This window comes from Salmo trutta, chromosome 40 (assembly GCF_901001165.1).
Source record: "Salmo trutta chromosome 40, fSalTru1.1, whole genome shotgun sequence".
Taxonomy (NCBI): domain Eukaryota; kingdom Metazoa; phylum Chordata; class Actinopteri; order Salmoniformes; family Salmonidae; genus Salmo; species Salmo trutta.
The window spans coordinates 9590975-9612508 of NC_042996.1; the positions used below are offsets into that span (position 1 = coordinate 9590975).

At 44.2% G+C, this 21534-nt stretch overlaps 1 protein-coding gene across 1 annotated transcript in view; it reads left to right on the forward strand.

Annotated features, from left to right (window-relative positions):
- The window catches only part of LOC115180093 (fatty acyl-CoA reductase 1), a 102876-nt gene that overhangs the window by 28661 nt on the left and 52681 nt on the right, over positions 1–21534 (forward strand). The window contains exon 2 of the mRNA XM_029742005.1: positions 17149–17419. Coding sequence (XP_029597865.1) covers positions 17192–17419 — 228 coding nt within the window. The 5' untranslated portion in view covers positions 17149–17191. The remainder of the gene's footprint in view (positions 1–17148; positions 17420–21534) is intronic.

The following is a 21534-nucleotide window of genomic DNA, read 5'->3' on the forward strand; positions in this document are numbered from 1 at the left end:
TGAGATGAGTTCTGACACATTCATGAGAGTGGACATTCTTAGACACATGGTGAGAGTGAGACATTCTTGCACATTCAGGGAGAGTGAGGACATTCTTGAGACATTCAGGGAGAGGTGAGACATTTCTTGACACATTCAGGTGAGAGTGAGACATTCTTGAGACATTCAGATGTGAGAGTGAGACATTCTTGACACATTCATGGAGTGAGACATTCTTGAGACATTCAGTGAGAGTGAGACATTCTTGACATTCAGGTGAGAGTGAGACATTCTTGAGACATTCAGTGAGAGCAATACATTCTGACACATTCAGGTGAGAGTGAGACATTCTTGAGACATTCAGGTGAGAGTGAGAATTCTTGAGACATTCAGGTGAGAGTGAGACATTCTTGACACATTCAGTGAGAGAAGACATTCTTGACACATTCAGGTGAGAGCATACATTCTTGACACATTCAGGTGAGAGTGAGACATTCTGAACCATTCAGGTGAGAGCAATACATTCTTGACACATTCAGGTGAGAGTGAGACATTCTTGAGACATTCAGGTGAGAGTGAGACATTCTTGACACATTCAGGTGAGAGTGAGACATTCTTGACACATTCAGGTGAGAGTGAGACATTCTTGAGACATTCAGGTGAGAGTGAGACATTCTTGAGACATTCAGGTGAGAGTGAGACATTCTTGAGACATTCAGGTGAGAGCAATACATTCTTGACACATTCAGGTGAGAGGAGACATTCTTGACAAATTCAGGTGAGAGTGAGACATTCTTGACACATTCAGGTGAGAGCAATACATTCAGGTGAGAGTGAGACATTCTTGAGACATTCAGGTGAAAGCAATACATTCTTGACACATTCAGGTGAGAGTGAGACATTCTTGACACATTCAGGTGAGAGAAAGACATTCTTGACACATTCAGGTGAGAGCAATACATTCTTGACACATTCAGGTGAGAGTGAGACATTCTTGAGACATTCAGGTGAGAGTGAGACATTCTTGAGACATTCAGGTGAGAGTGAGACATTCTTGACACATTCAGGTGAGAGTGAGACATTCTTGAGACATTCAGGTGAGAGTGAGACATTCTTGACAAATTCAGGTGAGAGCGAGACATTCTTGACACATTCAGGTGAGAGCAACACATTCTTGACACATTCAGGTGAGAGCAATACATTCTTGAGACATTCAGGTGAGAGTGAGACATTCTTGAGACATTCAGGTGAGAGTGAGACATTCTTGACACATTCAGGTGAGAGTGAGACATTCTTGAGACATTCAGGTGACAGGAATACATTATTGACACATTCAGGTGAGAGTGAGACATTCTTGACACATTCAGGTGAGAGCAATACATTCTTGAGACATTCAGGTGAGAGTGAGACATTCTTGACACATTCAGGTGAGAGTGAGACATTCTTGACACGTTCGGGTGAGAGAGACATTCTGACACATTCAGGTGGGAGCATACATTCTTGAGACATTCAGGTGAGAGTGAGACATTCTTGACACATTCAGGTGAGAGTGAGACATTATTGACACATTCAGGTGAGAGTGAGACCATTCAGGTGAGAGTGAGACATTCTTGACACATTCAGGTGAGAGTGAGACATTCTTGGCACGTTCAGGGAGAGTGAGACATTCTTGACACATTCAGGTGAGGAGTGAGACATTCTTGAGACATTCAGGTGAGAGTGAGACATTCTTGAGACATTCAGGTGAGAGTGAGACATTCTTGAGACATTCAGGTGAGAGTGAGACATTCTTGAGACATTCAGGTGAGAGTGAGACATTCTTGACACATTCAGGTGAGAGCAATACATTCTTGAGACATTCAGGTGAGAGCAATACATTCTTGACACATTCAGGTGAGAGCAATACATTCTTGAGACATTCAGGTGAGAGTGAGACATTCTTGAGACATTCAGGTGAGAGTGAGACATTCTTGAGACATTCAGGTGAGAGCAATACATTCTTGAGACATTCAGGTGAGAGTGAGACATTCTTGACACATTCAGGTGAGAGTGAGACATTCTTGACACATTCAGGTGAGAGTGAGACATTCTTGAGACATTCAGGTGAGAGTGAGAAATTCTTGACACATTCAGGTGAGAGTGAGACATTCTTGAGACATTCAGGTGAGAGTGAGACATTCTTGAGACATTCAGGTGAGAGTGAGACATTCTTGACACATTCAGGTGAGAGCAATACATTCTTGACACATTCAGGTGAGAGCAATACATTCTTGACACATTCAGGTGAGAGTGAGACATTCTTGACACATTCAGGTGAGAATGAGACATTCTTGAGACATTCAGGTGAGAGCAATACATTCTTGACACATTCAGGTGAGAGTGAGACATTCTTGAGACATTCAGGTGAGAGCAATACATTCTTGAGACATTCAGGTGAGAGCAATACATTCTTGAGACATTCGGGTGAGAGAAAGACATTCTTGACACATTCAGGTGAGAGTGAGACATTCTTGAGACATTCAGGTGACAGCAATACATTATTGACACATTCAGGTGAGAGTGAGACATTCTTGACACATTCAGGTGAGAGTGAGACATTCTTGAGACATTCAGGTGAGAGAAAGACATTCTTGACAAATTCAGGTGAGAGTGAGACATTCTTTTGACATTCAGGTGAGAGCAATACATTCTTGAGACATTCAGGTGAGAGTGAGACATTCTTGACACATTCAGGTGAGAGCAATACATTCTTGAGACATTCAGGTGAGAGTGAGACATTCTTGACACATTCAGGTGAGAGCAATACATTCTTGACACATTCGGGTGAGAGTGAGACATTCTTGAGACATTCAGGTGAGAGTGAGACATTCTTGACACATTCGGGTGAGAGAAAGACATTCTTGACACATTCAGGTGAGAGCAATACATTCTTGAGACATTCAGGTGAGAGTGAGACATTCTTGACACATTCAGGTGAGAGTGAGACATTCTTGACACATTCAGGTGAGAGTGAGACATTCTTGACACATTCAGGTGAGAGTGAGACATTCTTGAGACATTCAGGTGAGAGTGAGACATTCTTGAGACATTCAGGTGAGAGCAATACATTCTTGACACATTCAGGTGAGAGTGAGACATTCTTGAGACATTCAGGTGAGAGTGAGACATTCTTGAGACATTCAGGTGAGAGTGAGACATTCTTGACACATTCAGGTGAGAGTGAGACATTCTTGACACATTCAGGTGAGAGCGAGACATTCTTGACACATTCAGGTGAGAGCAATACATTCTTGACACATTCAGGTGAGAGTGAGACATTCTTGACACATTCAGGTGAGAGAGACATTCTTGAGACATTCAGGTGAAAGCAATACATTCTTGACACATTCAGGTGAGAGTGAGACATTCTTGAGACATTCAGGTGAGAGCAATACATTCTTGAGACATTCAGGTGAGAGCAATACATTCTTGAGACATTCAGGTGAGAGTGAGACATTCTTGACACATTCAGGTGAGAGAAAGACATTCTTGACACATTCAGGTGAGAGTGATACATTCTTGACACATTCAGGTGAGAGTGATACATTCTTGACACATTCAGGTGAGAGTGAGACATTCTTGACACATTCAGGTGAGAGTGAGACATTCTTGACACATTCAGGTGAGAGTGAGACATTCTTGACACATTCAGGTGAGAGTGAGACATTCTTGACACATTCAGGTGAGAGAGAGACATTCTTGACACATTCAGGTGAGAGCAATACATTCTTGACACATTCAGGTGAGAGTGAGACATTCTTGACACATTCAGATGAGAGTGAGACATTCTTGACACATTCAGGTGAGAGAAAGACATTCTTGACACATTCAGGTGAGAGCAATACATTCTTGACACATTCAGGTGAGAGTGAGACATTCTTGACACATTCAGGTGAGAGCAATACATTCTTGACACATTCAGGTGAGAGTGAGACATTCTTGAGACATTCAGGTGAGAGTGAGACATTCTTGAGACATTCAGGTGAGAGTGAGACATTCTTGACACATTCAGGTGAGAGTGAGACATTCTTGAGACATTCAGGTGAGAGTGAGACATTCTTGACACATTCAGGTGAGAGTGAGACATTCTTGAGACATTCAGGTGAGAGTGAGACATTCTTGAGACATTCAGGTGAGAGCAATACATTCTTGACACATTCAGGTGAGAGTGAGACATTCTTGAGACATTCAGGTGAGAGTGAGACATTCTTGACACATTCAGGTGAGAGCAATACATTCAGGTGAGAGTGAGACATTCTTGAGACATTCAGGTGAAAGCAATACATTCTTGACACATTCAGGTGAGAGTGAGACATTCTTGACACATTCAGGTGAGAGAAAGACATTCTTGACACATTCAGGTGAGAGCAATACATTCTTGACACATTCAGGTGAGAGTGAGACATTCTTGAGACATTCAGGTGAGAGCAATACATTCTTGAGACATTCAGGTGAGAGTGAGACATTCTTGACACATTCAGGTGAGAGCAATACATTCTTGACACATTCAGGTGAGAGTGAGACATTCTTGAGACATTCATGTGAGAGTGAGACATTCTTGACACATTCAGGTGAGAGTGAGACATTCTTGAGACATTCAGGTGAGAGTGAGACATTCTTGAGACATTCAGGTGAGAGCAATAACATTCTTGACACATTCAGGTGAGAGTGAGACATTCTTGAGACATTCAGGTGAGAGTGAGACATTCTTGAGACATTCAGGTGAGAGTGAGACATTCTTGACACATTCAGGTGAGAGAAAGACATTCTTGACACATTCAGGTGAGAGCAATACATTCTTGACACATTCAGGTGAGAGTGAGACATTCTTGACACATTCAGGTGAGAGCAATACATTCTTGACACATTCAGGTGAGAGTGAGACATTCTTGAGACATTCAGGTGAGAGTGAGACATTCTTGAGACATTCAGGTGAGAGTGAGACATTCTTGACACATTCAGGTGAGAGTGAGACATTCTTGAGACATTCAGGTGAGAGTGAGACATTCTTGAGACATTCAGGTGAGAGTGAGACATTCTTGAGACATTCAGGTGAGAGCAATACATTCTTGACACATTCAGGTGAGAGTGAGACATTCTTGAGACATTCAGGTGAGAGTGAGACATTCTTGACACATTCAGGTGAGAGCAATACATTCAGGTGAGAGTGAGACATTCTTGAGACATTCAGGTGAAAGCAATACATTCTTGACACATTCAGGTGAGAGTGAGACATTCTTGACACATTCAGGTGAGAGAAAGACATTCTTGACACATTCAGGTGAGAGCAATACATTCTTGACACATTCAGGTGAGAGTGAGACATTCTTGAGACATTCAGGTGAGAGTGAGACATTCTTGAGACATTCAGGTGAGAGTGAGACATTCTTGACACATTCAGGTGAGAGTGAGACATTCTTGAGACATTCAGGTGAGAGTGAGACATTCTTGACAAATTCAGGTGAGAGCGAGACATTCTTGACACATTCAGGTGAGAGCAACACATTCTTGACACATTCAGGTGAGAGCAATACATTCTTGAGACATTCAGGTGAGAGTGAGACATTCTTGACATATTCAGGTGAGAGTGAGACATTCTTGAGACATTCAGGTGAGAGTGAGAAATTCTTGACACATTCAGGTGAGAGCAATACATTCTTGAGACATTCAGGTGAGAGTGAGACATTCTTGAGACATTCAGGTGAGAGTGAGACATTCTTGACACATTCAGGTGAGAGTGAGACATTCTTGACACATTCAGGTGAGAGTGTGACATTCTTGAGACATTCAGGTGAGAGCAATACATTCTTGACACATTCAGGTGAGAGTGAAACATTCTTGACAAATTCAGGTGAGAGAAAGACATTCTTGAGACATTCAGGTGAAAGCAATACATTCTTGAGACATTCAGGTGAGAGCAATACATTCTTGACACATTCAGGTGAGAGTGAGACATTCTTGACACATTCAGGTGAGAGTGAGACATTCTTGAGACATTCAGGTGAGAGCAATACATTCTTGAGACATTCAGGTGAGAGCAATACATTCTTGAGACATTCAGGTGAGAGTGAGACATTCTTGACACATTCAGGTGAGAGTGAGACATTCTTGACACATTCAGGTGAGAGCAATACATTCTTGAGACATTCAGGTGAGAGTGAGACATTCTTGACACATTCAGGTGAGAGTGAGACATTCTTGACACGTTCGGGTGAGAGAGACATTCTTGACACATTCAGGTGGGAGCAATACATTCTTGAGACATTCAGGTGAGAGTGAGACATTCTTGACACATTCAGGTGAGAGTGAGACATTCTTGACACATTCAGGTGAGAGTGAGACATTCAGGTGAGAGTGAGACATTCTTGACACATTCAGGTGAGAGTGAGACATTCTTGGCACGTTCAGGTGAGAGTGAGACATTCTTGACACATTCAGGTGAGAGTGAGACATTCTTGAGACATTCAGGTGAGAGTGAGACATTCTTGAGACATTCAGGTGAGAGTGAGACATTCTTGAGACATTCAGGTGAGAGTGAGACATTCTTGAGACATTCAGGTGAGAGTGAGACATTCTTGACACATTCAGGTGAGAGCAATACATTCTTGAGACATTCAGGTGAGAGCAATACATTCTTGACACATTCAGGTGAGAGCAATACATTCTTGAGACATTCAGGTGAGAGTGAGACATTCTTGAGACATTCAGGTGAGAGTGAGACATTCTTGAGACATTCAGGTGAGAGCAATACATTCTTGAGACATTCAGGTGAGAGTGAGACATTCTTGACACATTCAGGTGAGAGTGAGACATTCTTGACACATTCAGGTGAGAGTGAGACATTCTTGAGACATTCAGGTGAGAGTGAGAAATTCTTGACACATTCAGGTGAGAGTGAGACATTCTTGAGACATTCAGGTGAGAGTGAGACATTCTTGAGACATTCAGGTGAGAGTGAGACATTCTTGACACATTCAGGTGAGAGCAATACATTCTTGACACATTCAGGTGAGAGCAATACATTCTTGACACATTCAGGTGAGAGTGAGACATTCTTGACACATTCAGGTGAGAGTGAGACATTCTTGAGACATTCAGGTGAGAGCAATACATTCTTGACACATTCAGGTGAGAGTGAGACATTCTTGAGACATTCAGGTGAGAGCAATACATTCTTGAGACATTCAGGTGAGAGCAATACATTCTTGAGACATTCGGGTGAGAGAAAGACATTCTTGACACATTCAGGTGAGAGTGAGACATTCTTGAGACATTCAGGTGACAGCAATACATTATTGACACATTCAGGTGAGAGTGAGACATTCTTGACACATTCAGGTGAGAGTGAGACATTCTTGAGACATTCAGGTGAGAGAAAGACATTCTTGACAAATTCAGGTGAGAGTGAGACATTCTTTTGACATTCAGGTGAGAGCAATACATTCTTGAGACATTCAGGTGAGAGTGAGACATTCTTGACACATTCAGGTGAGAGCAATACCTTCTTGAGACATTCAGGTGAGAGTGAGACATTCTTGACACATTCAGGTGAGAGCAATACATTCTTGACACATTCGGGTGAGAGTGAGACATTCTTGAGACATTCAGGTGAGAGTGAGACATTCTTGACACATTCGGGTGAGAGAAAGACATTCTTGACACATTCAGGTGAGAGCAATACATTCTTGAGACATTCAGGTGAGAGTGAGACATTCTTGACACATTCAGGTGAGAGTGAGACATTCTTGACACATTCAGGTGAGAGTGAGACATTCTTGACACATTCAGGTGAGAGTGAGACATTCTTGACACATTCAGGTGAGAGTGAGACATTCTTGACACATTCAGGTGAGAGTGAGACATTCTTGACACATTCAGGTGAGAGTGAGACATTCTTGGCACATTCAGGTGAGAGTGAGACATTCTTGAGACAGTCAGGTGAGAGTGAGACATTCTTGACACATTCAGATGAGAGTGAGACATTCTTGAGACAGTCAGGTGAGAGTGAGACATTCTTGAGACATTCAGGTGAGAGTGAGACATTCTTGACACATTCAGGTGAGAGTGAGACATTCTTGACACATTCAGGTGAGAGTGAGACATTCTTGACACATTCAGGTGAGAGCAATACATTCTTGAGACATTCGGGTGAGAGAAAGACATTCTTGACACATTCAGGTGAGAGTGAGACATTCTTGAGACATTCAGGTGACAGCAATACATTATTGACACATTCAGGTGAGAGTGAGACATTCTTGACACATTCAGGTGAGAGTGAGACATTCTTGAGACATTCAGGTGAGAGTGAGACATTCTTGACACATTCAGGTGAGAGTGAGACATTCTTGAGACATTCAGGTGACAGCAATACATTATTGACACATTCAGGTGAGAGTGAGACATTCTTGACACATTCAGGTGAGAGTGAGACATTCTTGAGACATTCAGGTGAGAGTGAGACATTCTTGAGACATTCAGGTGAGAGTGAGACATTCTTGACACATTCAGGTGAGAGTGAGACATTCTTGACACATTCAGGTGAGAGCAATACATTCTTGACACATTCAGGTGAGAGTGAGACATTCTTGACACATTCAGGTGAGAGTGAGACATTCTTGACACATTCAGGTGAGAGTGAGACATTCTTGACACATTCAGGTGAGAGTGAGACATTCTTGAGACATTCAGGTGAGAGCAATACATTCTTGAGACATTCAGGTGAATGCAAGACATTCTTGAGACATTCACAAGGACGTCAAACCCTTGCGTGTGTCGTCACATGGACTGAGTGGAACTTTCCCACTCTCAGCAAGGTCCTGTCTGATCTCTATCTCTCTTTTTCTCTCTCTCTTTCTCTTCCTCCTGCTGACTGCTCACCTCAGCTCCTCAATAGATAGATAGATGGGAGCCTCCTTGGCAGCCGTCCAAAGCCCAGATAGAGCCTGGCAGGCTGGGCCATCCTGGCTGCAACACACAGAGAGGTGGCAGACAAAACTAACTGGCTGCTCCATTAAACAACACAGCTGGTCTCTCCAATAGGCTTCTGCCACAATACTTGGTAAATGCCAGCGTTTCTTGGGATCACTTATTGAGTTCGCTGTTCCCCTCAAGGTATGACAGAGGGTGACGTTGATTACATTCCCGAAAATAGACTTGCCAGAAACGAACAGAATTGTAACAGTGTTCTTTTAACAGATGTGGGAAACGGGACACGGCTTTATAGCAGTAAAGTGGTGCCTCTGAGAATAACCTTAGAGACAGCTAGGAGCTCACAGTAAGAGAGAGGTATTTATTTCATTTCTCACTACAACCAGCCTTGTACCCAGCAGAAGGCCAAAGCTGATTGTATCCTCGTTTCCCCGAACAACCAAATGAACAACAACAACTTCCGGCCCAAAATCTAGTTAGTTAGATTTGTTAGAAAGCTTTATTGTCCATTAGGTTTCCGCAGAACGGAAAATTGTCTTTGGCACGCTTGGCATTAAAAGGATAAAAACAGACATAAAACATGTTCCTTTGTGAATTGTTCTCCTGTGAAAGAAGAATAGGCCTACATCTCCCTTGATATCTGTGAGCTTTTCTAGGTTGTATCTCTACTTTACAGATGGTTGTGTGTTAATGCTACGCGTTAGAACATCTTGTCTATGTTTGTTGGAGGCATCCAGGGAGATTTTCTTCTTGTGTGCCGAATTCATGGAAGGAAATACATATTTTTGCAATACTGTAATCTACCTGGGAGTGGTATATCATTTTCCCGCGTCTTAACTCCAGTCCTTGGGGGCCTGATTGGTGTCACAACTTTTCCCCAGCTAACACACCTGCCTCCAATAATCAACTAATCATGATCTTCAGTTTAGAATGCAATTAGTTTAATGAGCTGTGTTTGAGGTAAAAGAGTGAAACCTCTCCGGCCCACGAGGACTCGAGTTGCCTGTTCCTGATCTAGCCTAACCCCCTTCCTGCTTTTTACCACCTGAAGCCTCCCAACTAGAGCTAAGAGTTTTATTCTGGACTAGGATTGTGGTCAGGAAAAACTCCCGCTTTCTACTTTCAACCCTCTATTTCCATTTTACCTGACTTGCCTAGTTAAATAAAAGGTTAAATAAATAAAAAAAATCTAAAAAAAGATTTGGTACCTGGTGACTTGACCAGGAAAAACTCCTGGTCTTATCATGGCCTATAGTCACAATGTAAGACCAAAAGATGGAGTACATCCAGACAGCTTGCCAATGACACCCAATGTTCGTTCATTATAGACCGTGCTGGCAGCGAACAAGGCCCCTCCATCATTTAGTGTGTAGTCGTACATTGATGCATGGTTGTGCACATGTCCATTTCCCTCCATCTCCTGTTCACTGTAACGCGACTCTCCACTCAATGCTTGATTAAACTAATCAATCTGCCTGGGTCACGACTCCTCACTTCAGTCTGGTCTCATGATTACTCAGGGCCTGTCACTCAAGTCAAGGCTGGAAATAGACTTCACTTTCATGCATCCTTCATGTCAATAGTAGAAATCTATCAGGTAGGTTTGTTTACGGTATTATGACCTAGATAGCAGGAAGTAGAGGCTGCTGTTACATATAATGATGATGCATCATTGAGAAAGGCCCTAGACATGGATGCTTCAGTAACAGTGGAGGTTTGTGTCTGGGTTACTGACACTCTTGTGTCTCCTGGGAATGGTGAATGACCAGCAGTGGATTGTCAGGAAATGTCAGTCTAACCTGTTAGCGGTCCACTGAATTTCAACCATCTTGAAACTGATGTGGGTCCTGGGCTGAAAACCAATCCTATATTATAGGCATCAGTTGACAGGGAGAAACGGAATAAGTGAATTATTGATCAGTCACCCCAGATCTAAAAGCACTTGATTTGAAGCTCCTGCAGTGATGCAGGCAACATTGAAAAGTCGGTGGTTATGGCTGCAACGATATCCCTTTTTCCACATTAGGGGATTGAGTCACTGGTCCATAGTCCCAGCCTGCGATGAATGGGTTCTAACTAAGCAGCTCCCTGTTAGCCTAGCCTCCTAGTGTGACATGCTAACTGTTCACCATCTTAGTAATGAGTCTTTGGTGTGAATTACGGCCTGTTCCCATCAACACCTTGTCTCTGTGTGGCAGCCTAGGGACAGGTGGGACTGGGCCGCCAACACCTTGGTAATGATTGCTCAAACTAGTTATTACACACAGCAAGATGTTCTACTGCTGACTCCCCTCTTCCCGATGTGATGTAGGACCAAGACTATTCCTGTGTTTTCTGTAGCATGGTTTAATTACGTAATGCCTGTAAAATGCATGTGGGGGTTTTGTGTTTTTTTTATGTCACAGACATTTTACGTGTGTGTGTGGCGGGGGGGGACGACTACCAGTGTGTGTGTTTTCATGGGATCACATACTTTTGGTCTGTGCGGCTTTCAAAATGTCATGCGATTGAGTGGATGTGTTCATTACTGAAATCCGCGAACTTATAGACTTGTATTTTACTGTATTTATTCTATATTATTACTGTCATATTCAATATTTTAACATGATTAAACCCTAAACGTTATGCCCACACATGTTAGGCGGGTTGTCTTTAGAATGGACGCAGATACCCTGGATCATATTGGCTATTGAGCAAGGAAGCTGTGGTAGCTGTCACTCACCATATAGGGGTTTTGGACTGGTGCCAAGGTGCCATGATATCCTGTGCCTGGCCTGTCTGACCCAGACCAGGGTGATGCAGTACAGTGAGCAGAGGCCAGGAAAATAGACACCATGTACCCAGCCTCTGTCACTCACTGTCAGGGGTAGTGTAATTACAGAATCCTTTAGATCACAGATAACGTAACGATATACACACAATCAGTCTACTGGTGCATGAGTTCCATAGAGGACACCTGAATCTGACAGTAGGCTTGTGGAAACAGCAAATTGTGAGTCTATGGGCCAAGCACCATACTGGAAATGTAACATCATAAAATAACAACCGTCTCCATAGCCCAGGTTTACTGTGTATCTAGAGTTGAGGGAAAACTAGAAAGGAAATTACTAAATTAAATTCATTATTACATTAAATTAATCACATATAGGCTTATAAAAGAAAGAGCTTAAAGCATTTTGCACAGCTAATGCAATTAAATCAAACTATTTTGGCAATTAAACGCCCACACATGCAAGGCAGCGAAAAACAAAGCAGGAAAAACTCATGACAGAATGTTTTTGTGGGGTAAATAATATAATGTCATCTCCAACGAGAGCCCTTGACTGTCACTTATTGGTGAAGGGCTTTTGTGGATTGCTTTGTGTTTTGACCTCAAAGTGATGTTTCTTTACGGTATTATGACCTAGATAGCAGGAAGTAGAGGCTGCTGTTACATATAATGATGATGCATCATTGAGAAAGGCCCTAGACATGGATGCTTCAGTAACAGTGGAGGTTTGTGTCTGGGTTACTGACACTCTTGTGTCTCCTGGGAATGGTGAATGACCAGCAGTGGATTGTCAGGAAATGTCAGTCTAACCTGTTAGCGGTCCACTGAATTTCCACCATCTTGAAACTGATGTGTCCTGGGCTGAAAACCAACTCATTGTGCTTCTTAGTTTGCTTGTTAGCATTCTCATGTAGCTTCTTTTCCCCCTAGTCATACGCAGGCTAAACCACAGGATTAGGTTCATCCATCTTTTTTTCTTTAAGGGGTAATTTGTTGAAACGCTAATCACTTCTTTAATCTAATGACCAGTATATTACTCCACCATCCACCCCCTCGGGCCAAAGAGCACAGTATAGCAAGACAGAGAAAGGGAGAACTCATTTCCTCTTTTGGCAAAACCAGTAGGCCTGCAAAACGAAGGAAAGCAGCATTGCGAATGCAAGCCCTCATTCACAAGGCTGTACCCTACTCATCCTTCCCAGTAAACGTTGTGCCTCATGAAAACCGTAATCATCGTTCATCATCAATGTCATCCATCTTGATCTCTAAACAGAGCTCTGTGTTTGACCCATTAGCCAACGACAGACAGGCAGACTGACAGTCTGCGACTGTGGAATAGTTGGGCTCCTAAGTAGGGCACGGTTCCTATGTACTGCCTGGGTTCCAGGGAGTGCACAATGCCAGGTTGTTGGATGAGCTAGGGCTGTTGGCAGCCGGTGCCCGCTGCTGCCTGAAACCCAAGTGGTTGGCGCGGCTGTGCTTACTGTTGTGGGTGGTGCTCTTTGGTTGAGCAGCCTCCAAGGCCTGGGTTCTCAGGGGAGAGTGGCTGTTTTTGTGAAAAAGGCTGCTGATTTCTCTTTTGTTTGGCACTGCCCGTTCTTAGTAGACTAATGTCGCCTTAATTATTGTCAGTCACAGTATTCCTCTTTCTGATTCTTTCTCTGTTCTCTGTTCTCTGTTGAGCTGGCTTTGGACCGTGTTCATTTCTCAGACGACGGGCAGCCAGTGAGGCTGTAGTGTGTGTGTTTGGGTTTCCAAGGCTCCACTCTACTGACCGACCAATGGCAGATTGATGTGCTTAAAGGCTGTAAGGCCCTCGGTGGCAGAGTACCGCTGAGCAACGCCGTGACTCCAACAGCTGTCTTCCAAAAACAGGCACAGGCCTCCTGGTGAGAGGAGCTGCCAAGGCAAAACACAGAAAAGCACTCGCTCGAAGGAAACGGCTGGAATTAGCTGAAACAGCAAGTAGCTGGATGCCTGACTTGAAAATCCTGCAATGGAGGAGGATTTGTGCTGTAACTTTGGTAGCAGAAAAGTCTCACAACATCATTATGGAACTGTCCCTAAATGACTTTCTGAGGCTACATGGTACTTTGTCAAGAAGACACCGTACTTATCAGCAAACAAGTAGTTGACCTATCTTTCAGGGTTACAAAACAGGGAATGTGATGATATTGACATTTAGTGACAGGGCAGTTTAGATCAAGTTAATACAGATTGACATCTCTAGTGCCTTACTTTGGCTGAGTCCTCTAAGTCTCGATCATACACATTATCGACCAGATAAATGATTTGGGGATTTATCTTGAGCCAGGATCAACCTCACCTTCCCTTGCTCCAAGCTGCATGCCTGTGATTGACAGCTCCCCTCTGCCCCCAGCCCCATGTGTTAAGACTGGGACTCTATTGCAGCAGGTGTCAGTGGTCAGTGCCCATACCCTTGGTTTAGTGAAGGCAGGAGAGCCAGTCTTTCCCTATAGACCCAAACTACTGTAAGCAGTCACAGAGAGTATGGTGGTCTACAGATCATAAATAACTATACTGTGTGTGTGTTAGTGAGGCTATTCCTGTCAGCTCCTTCACTCTCCCACTCCAATCTACTTCTTGATGGGGAGAAGAGGAGTGAGCGGCTGCAGGCTGTGACCTGGATGGAATGCCCTGGCTGGACCGCTGGTGTGTGTGTGTGTGTGTGTGTGTGTGTGTGTGTGTGTGTGTGTGTGTGTGTGTGTGTGTGTGTGTGTGTGTGTGTGTGTGTGTGTGTGTGTGTGTGTGTGTGTGTGTGTGTGTATCCATTGTGAGGAGCTAATCCATAGTGACCTCCAGCTCCTCTCCCCTGGTCCTTTAGTCTCCCAAGAATCTCTACGATTTACTGGAGCTTAGAGCCGGAATGACATGACATCAATGGAGGGACCTTGACCGTGACCCCCTTTTGGAAGGGCGTTTAAAGAGGCACACTGTGGGGGAGAGAGGTTATGGTCAGAGATGTGTGTTTGAGGGAGGGAGGAAGGTTTTTCTATATGTTTTCTCTGTTACCTTGGTCATTGCTTTGGGGGATGTAGTTCCGGTCCTTCAGCTAACACTGTTGGAAACCTGTGGCCCAGAGACCAGGAGAGAAGATGGAGAAGGATACAGAGAACCCACACATGGCTTCTCTAGCTTGAACACTTATCATGGTTGGTTGGCTGGCCCTTTAAACACTGAGCAATCTTTGTGCCAGTATTTGGTGGTCATCGTTTATAAGGCTGATAGGACACCAGTTTTGCAGGCTGGTTGACTGAGGCCAGGCCAGGAAGACAGGAAGTTGTCATCCGCTTTGGAGAGGCATGTGATATGTTGAATAGAATCACATTGAATAGCTGAAAGTAACTCCTCAAACTTTTCTAACACAGGCTGCGTTTGAAAGTACATTTGGTGTGAGGTTGGGTTTATGTAGGCTACATTGACATCTGATTTGCCCAAACGACACCATCATTTCAACATGAAGCTAGGTATACTATCATTGGCCCATGGTTGATTGGATCTTTAGAAGTAACAACCATTAACCCTATAAATAGGATGCTAAATTCATGACATCAATAATACACGTTAATACCATACCATTTTACCATCAGCATTGAAATAAGGTCAAGTATAATATGCCAAGTCAAATATGAAATTTAACATCATTTCATCCACCCTAGCGCAGCAGTGTGTGTGGGTATGTGCTATGCTTGGCATCGAATGTGAGATGAGACTCCTCAAACACACCATGAGGGTGCTGCTCTAACAGACCAAACCACCCGTGTACACACACACCCCACCCTAGCTTGCAGCAGTCACAGATGTGTGCATCATGCTGCGATGTTGTTCACCTCATATCTCATGCTGGTAAAGGTGTTAAGTACAGTAGGAGTGAGGGCATTGAGAGCAATAGTAATGGTGTCTTTTTGTAGGCACTAACAGACACTAACTCAACCATAGCTTGATGGCCAAAGCCTGTGGGGAAATTAATGGGGGTTTTGAAGGGGTTTCGGATAAACTCCCAAAATAAGGTCTGTGGTAAACACAGGCTTAAGAGATCTTATACGTTTTGTTCTATGACATAATCAGCTAAAGTCAACTTTTGTGAATTTTGAAGCATTTATGTAATCAAAACAATCACAAAGCACATAAAGCCTTCATAGTTCATTAAGGTCATGTTAAATGACTGATATTATCTCATAGGACAAAACGTGTGGCTCACTTGGTAGAGCATTGCACTTGCAGCTCCAGGGATGTAGGTTGGATTCCGGTGGGGGATCAGTATGAAAATGTATGCAGTGACTACTGTGCGTCACGCTGGATAAGAGCATCTGCTAAAATGACTAAATCTCCTAAACCTGTTTCAACCTCAGACCTTATTTTCAGCGTTTATCCCAAAACCCCATTCTATCCCTTTTCATTTCCTCCATAGGAATGGCTGAACGAACTAGAGGTAGAAAATGCTAACTCATTTCAGTTTTTTAGGACTACAAGCTGGCGAGCTCTATTGCTGACCTCGATATGTAGTTGGCTCTCTGGATGACTGCCCTGAGAAGGGAGGGGTTAATGGTGCTCTTTGTACTGGCTTGGAAACTATGTTATAACCAAAGCTGGCTGACACTTCTGAATGGGGTAATAATGGTGCATTACCTTTACGACAGCTATAGGCTGTGATTGATTGCCTTATGAATATTCATGATTGCCGAGAGACTTGGCAACTCTGCTTCTAGCTCCTAAGCAACTTTGCAGTATTTTTTTTTTTGTGTTATTTCTTAGATTATTAGCCCAGAACGTTTTTTGTGTTCATATTTATATATTTCTTAATTCCATTATTTTACTCTTAGATTTGTGTATTGTTGTGTATTGTTAGATACTGCTGCACTGTTGGAGCTAGGAAGACAAGCATTTCTAGAAAAAGACAGGTGCAAGGGGAAAAACGCTGATAGGCTTGATGAACAAAACGAACTGGCAACAGACAAACAGAGAACACAGGTATAAATACACTGGGGATAATGGGGAAGATGGGCGACACCTAGAGGGGGGTGGAGACAAGCACAAAGACAGGTGAAACAGATCAGGGTGTGACAATTTCGCTACATCCGCAATAACATCACAGACACGCTTGTGTGTGTCTGTGACCTTCCTGTCCTCCCCACTTACCCTGTCATTAACAAAGTGACTCCCAGCACCCAGTGAGTCCCAGCGTTACTTCTCTCTACAGGTCTGTCACCTAATACTCAGCATTAATACGTACACAATACATACTGTAGCTTATGTCAAGAGTAATGAGTGTTGGCTCATGTAAAGAGACTGAGTCTGAACAGAGTTTAGTGCGGTTCTCATTTTCTCTCAGCCTTAGCTAATTGTCTCCTATCGTTTCTTCTCTCTCTCTCTCATTCTCTCTCCCTCCATCCCTCTATCTTTCTCTGTAGGAGCTGCCTTGTGAAGGCTGGGTGTACGGGACGAGCTACACAGATGGGAAAGACAGGAGAAGAGACAGGGGCAGATGGTAGCATGGCGTCTATCGCTGACTACTACGCAGGCAAGAATGTGTTGATCACTGGCGCCACTGGCTTCATGGGCAAGGTGCTGGTGGAGAAACTGCTGCGGTCCTGTCCAGAGGTCCAAACCCTCTACCTCCTGGTCAGGCCCAAGGCTGGACAGTCCATGCAGGAACGGGTCAGCGACATGATGAAGTGCAAGGTGAGGGGCACTACTCGATGGTTTAGTACACTATTAGGCTGTAGTACACTAGGCTGTAGTACACTATACCAGGGGGTGAATCTAGTCTAAAGAAGTTCCTTCTCATGATGTCATCCTATTGATCTGCACTGATCTGAAGTGAAGGCAAACTGTATAATTCATGTGTTTCCTGTTGGCTTTGTGCCACATGCAGGTTGATTGGCTTAGGTGTTTTGTATTCTGCAGCTTTGTGTTTATTGAAACATTGCTTGATGTTGTGAGTGAGACTGGGAGAGTATTGACGTGTTCACAAATGCATGCTGAAGCATCATGGCTCTGTTTTACTCTCTGCTGCTACTGCTGTTGTTATTGCACTCTAACTGAAAACCCACACACAGATAATTAACTCTGTCAACAATGGAGGCACCAGTTAATGGTGTCTTAATTAACTCTCCAATGAGAGAGAGAGAGAGAGAGAGAGACACTCTCTACCTGATGTGATTTTTGAATTCAAACGCCCAGAATGTGTCTTCACACACCAGAGAAAGGATAACAACTTGGTGTTCATCAAACACAGTAGTCTGTTTGTGCAGTTGACAACACTAGCCAGCCGAACAAGACAGTGAGGAAGGAGAGGATGAAGAAACAGACCGGCTGCCATGTCGAGCCTAATCAAACCAGACCATTCAAAGGAATGTGTTTAACTACGGCTGTATAAATCATTTCCCTCCAATTGTTATTCATGTCACTGTTGCAGTCTGCATAGTCTCTCGTGACAGTCTTAACAACAGCGTACACTTGAGATTTTGGGTGCCGAGACTACAGTCTCTGTATTATCCGTCTTAGACAGAGGTTTTTCTTTACAAACGAGGATTCTATAGGATGAATGCTCTCGGGCCCGTTCCAGCAGCCTTTCATGCTGTATGCCCTTATAGATATTGAATGTCACTCAGAACACTTGTTGCTAGGTAACAGCCAAACCGAGCGTCTCTGTGGGCCTCGTTAAAAGCATGTTATCAGGCGCTGGGACCTGGAAAAGGACATCCAGATAGACATCTGATTGAATTGACTCTCTCCTGATATGCCTTGACCATTCAAGAATAGGCCTAGAAATGAGCTGTTGTCTGGTTAGTTGAGTTCTGTGAATTGCAGGACATTGGATGTAATGTAAAGTGTGATAGATATGCATAAGGGGTAAGGGTGCCTTAGTTGGGGCTTTTTTGCATGTCTTCTCCCACTAATAGGCTGCTCTTCTCTTATATTCTAGACATAGAATAACCTTATTTAGAGCTGAAACAGAGCTTTAGCCCAGCGTGTTCTAGAGTCAGGGTGCGGATCTGTGTGGGAGAGGTGGGGGATGCTGGAATGCTAGAGGGGCAAGAAGGGGAATCTGCTGGAATTCTGCTGACTGGGCTTGGGTCTGAGTGGGTGATGACCTGGCCGATATGTTCTGAATGACAGTATTGAGAATTGGTCAGTGGAAGAAGACTGGTCTTTAGTTTGGTGGGATGTGGTTGGTGGAACCTAGATGGCTCCATGTAATCTGTGGAGGGATGCTGAGTGGTACACCTGTCTGTCTGTCTGTCTGTCTGTCTGTCTGTCTGTCTGTCTGTCTGTCTGTCTGTCTGTCTGTCTGTCTGTCTGTCTGTCTGTCTGTCTGTCTGTCTGTCTGTCTGTCTGTCTGTCTGTCTGTCTGTCTGTCTGTCTGTCTGTCTGTCTGTCTGTCTGTCTGTCTGTCTGTCTGTCTGTCTGTCTGTCTGTCTGTCTGTCTGGCCAGAACAGAACAGAACAGAACAGCTGCCCTGGTGTACTGCATCCCAGAACTGTCCCCCACCGCCCACCTTCTGTTCTCCTGTTTAACACCATACCTCAGATATTACCACACCTCTCTTATCAAACAGTTTAGTGGATGTGGAAATAAATGTAACTGATTGTTGGCTCTCTGTATTTGTACTCAGTTATCAGAGGGAAGGAGGAGGGCAGGGAGGGTGTTGAATCAGGCCTCTACTGAACAACTGTTGTGTTGTTCTTGTTTTGGTAAAGAACAGTCATCTCTCTCTTTGTCCTCCTCTTGTCTTGCTCTGAATGAAGGGTACATTGTGTGACTGACGGGGCAGCAGGGAAGCAAGGGCGTGGTGATATACTGTTTTTCTGCCCTTGAGCAAGGCAGCTAAGCCCCACAACAACTGTTCCCCGGGCGCTGATGACATGGATTAAAGCAGCCCCTCTCTGATTCAGAGGGGTTGGGTTAAATGTGGAAGACACATTTCGGTTGAATGCATTAAGTTGTGCAACTGAGTAGGTATCCGCTTCCCCCTTTGTGTGTGTGTGTGTGTGTGTGTGTGTGTGTGTGTGTGTGTGTGTGTGTGTGTGTGTGTGTGTGTGTGTGTGAGAAAAAGAGAGAGATTAATTACATTTGGCCTTTCATTTTGTCTCCCTGACCGACTCTGATCACTGTGGTGAGATCACTGTGTCACACACATGTTTAGGGCAGGGTGGATATCACACTCCACCTATAGCTGTATAGCATATCTCTTTCTCTCGCTGTCTCTCTCTTTCTCTCTTTCTGTCTCTCTCTTTCTTTCTCTCTCTTTCTCTGTCTCTCTCTTTCTGTCTCTCTCTCTCTCTCTCTGTGTCTCTTTGTCTCTTTCTGTCTCTTTCGGTCTCTCTCTATCTCTCTCTCTCTCTCTCTCTGTCTCTCTCTGTCTCTCTCTCGCTCTCTGTCTCTTTCTCTCTGTCTGTCTTTCTCTCGCTCTCTGTCTCTTTCTCGCTCTCTGTCTCTCTGTCTCTGTCTCTCTCTCTGTGTCTCTGTCTCTCTTTGTCTCTCTCGCTCTCTCTCTCTGTCTCTTTCTCTCTCTCTCTCTCTCTCTCTCTCTGTCTCTGTCTCTCACCACACCTGACCACAGCCAGATGATTCCTATTTCTTAGAAAAAGCCTGTGGTTGTAGTGTAGGCTATGTGCTTTTCCTGTTTTAATCTCATCCCACAGTGCCAGCCAGGTCTGTCTGCTGGGACATGCCTGGAGCAATGTTCCGTCTAATTGTTTTCGGCACTGAGCAAATTTCAGTTCAGCTGAGAGCAAACTTGAAAATTCTGTGTAACTTCCAGCTCGTGTTTAGTGTGAACACTGATGCTGTACACGCTTTAAGTTAGTTTTAACAGTGGCCAAGTAGACTACTGTGGCTATTTGATCATAATGTAGGCCTAACAGAGTGGCCTACCATCAAAAACAATGGAGAAAATGCATCCCATAATATTTTAACATGGAAATAGCTGTTCTATCATTCAGCCTACAGTAGCAGCCAATGTGTGGTGTTCAATGTAGGCCGACATTCCAATAACCTTTTGATAAAAACATGCAGGGCTTGAAGTTAAACCGGGCTCCCGAGTGGCGCAGTGGTCTAAACCGGGCTCCCGAGTGGCGCAGTGGTCTAAACCGGGCTCCCGAGTGGCTCAGTTTTCTAAACCGGGCTCCCGAGTGGCGCAGTGGTCTAAACCGGGCTCCCGAGTGGCGCAGTGGTCTAAACCGGGCTCCCGAGTGGCGCAGTGGTCTAAACCGGGCTCCCGAGTGGCGCAGTGGTCTAAACCGGGCTCCCGAGTGGCGCAGTGGTCTAAACCGGGCTCCCGAGTGGCGCAGTGGTCTAAACCGGGCTCCCGAGTGGCGCAGTGGTCTAAACCGGGCTCCCGAGTGGCGCAGTGGTCTAAACCGGGCTCCCGAGTGGCGCAGTGGTCTAAACCGGGCTCCCGAGTGGCGCAGTGGTCTAAGATACTGCATCTCAGTACAAGAGGTGTCACTGCAGTACCTGGTATGAATCCAGGCTGCATCACATCCGGTCGTGATTGGGAGTCCAATAGGTCGGTGCACAATTGGCCCAGCGTTGTCCAGGGTAGGCGTCATTGTAAATACGAACTTGTTCTTAACTGTTTATCCACTTGTCTTTCAGACAAGGAGGTGACTGAAAATGTTGATGTGTTATTTGATGCAAGAACCCATTTGACAAAATAAAATGCATTATTTTTCCAATACCATTATTACAGAGAATCAGACAAATGATGCTACCCTCTGCCTATTGGCTACTTAGCTTATTCAAGCCTGTCTTAAAATACAACATTGATGTTGCAGTGACCGTCACGAGT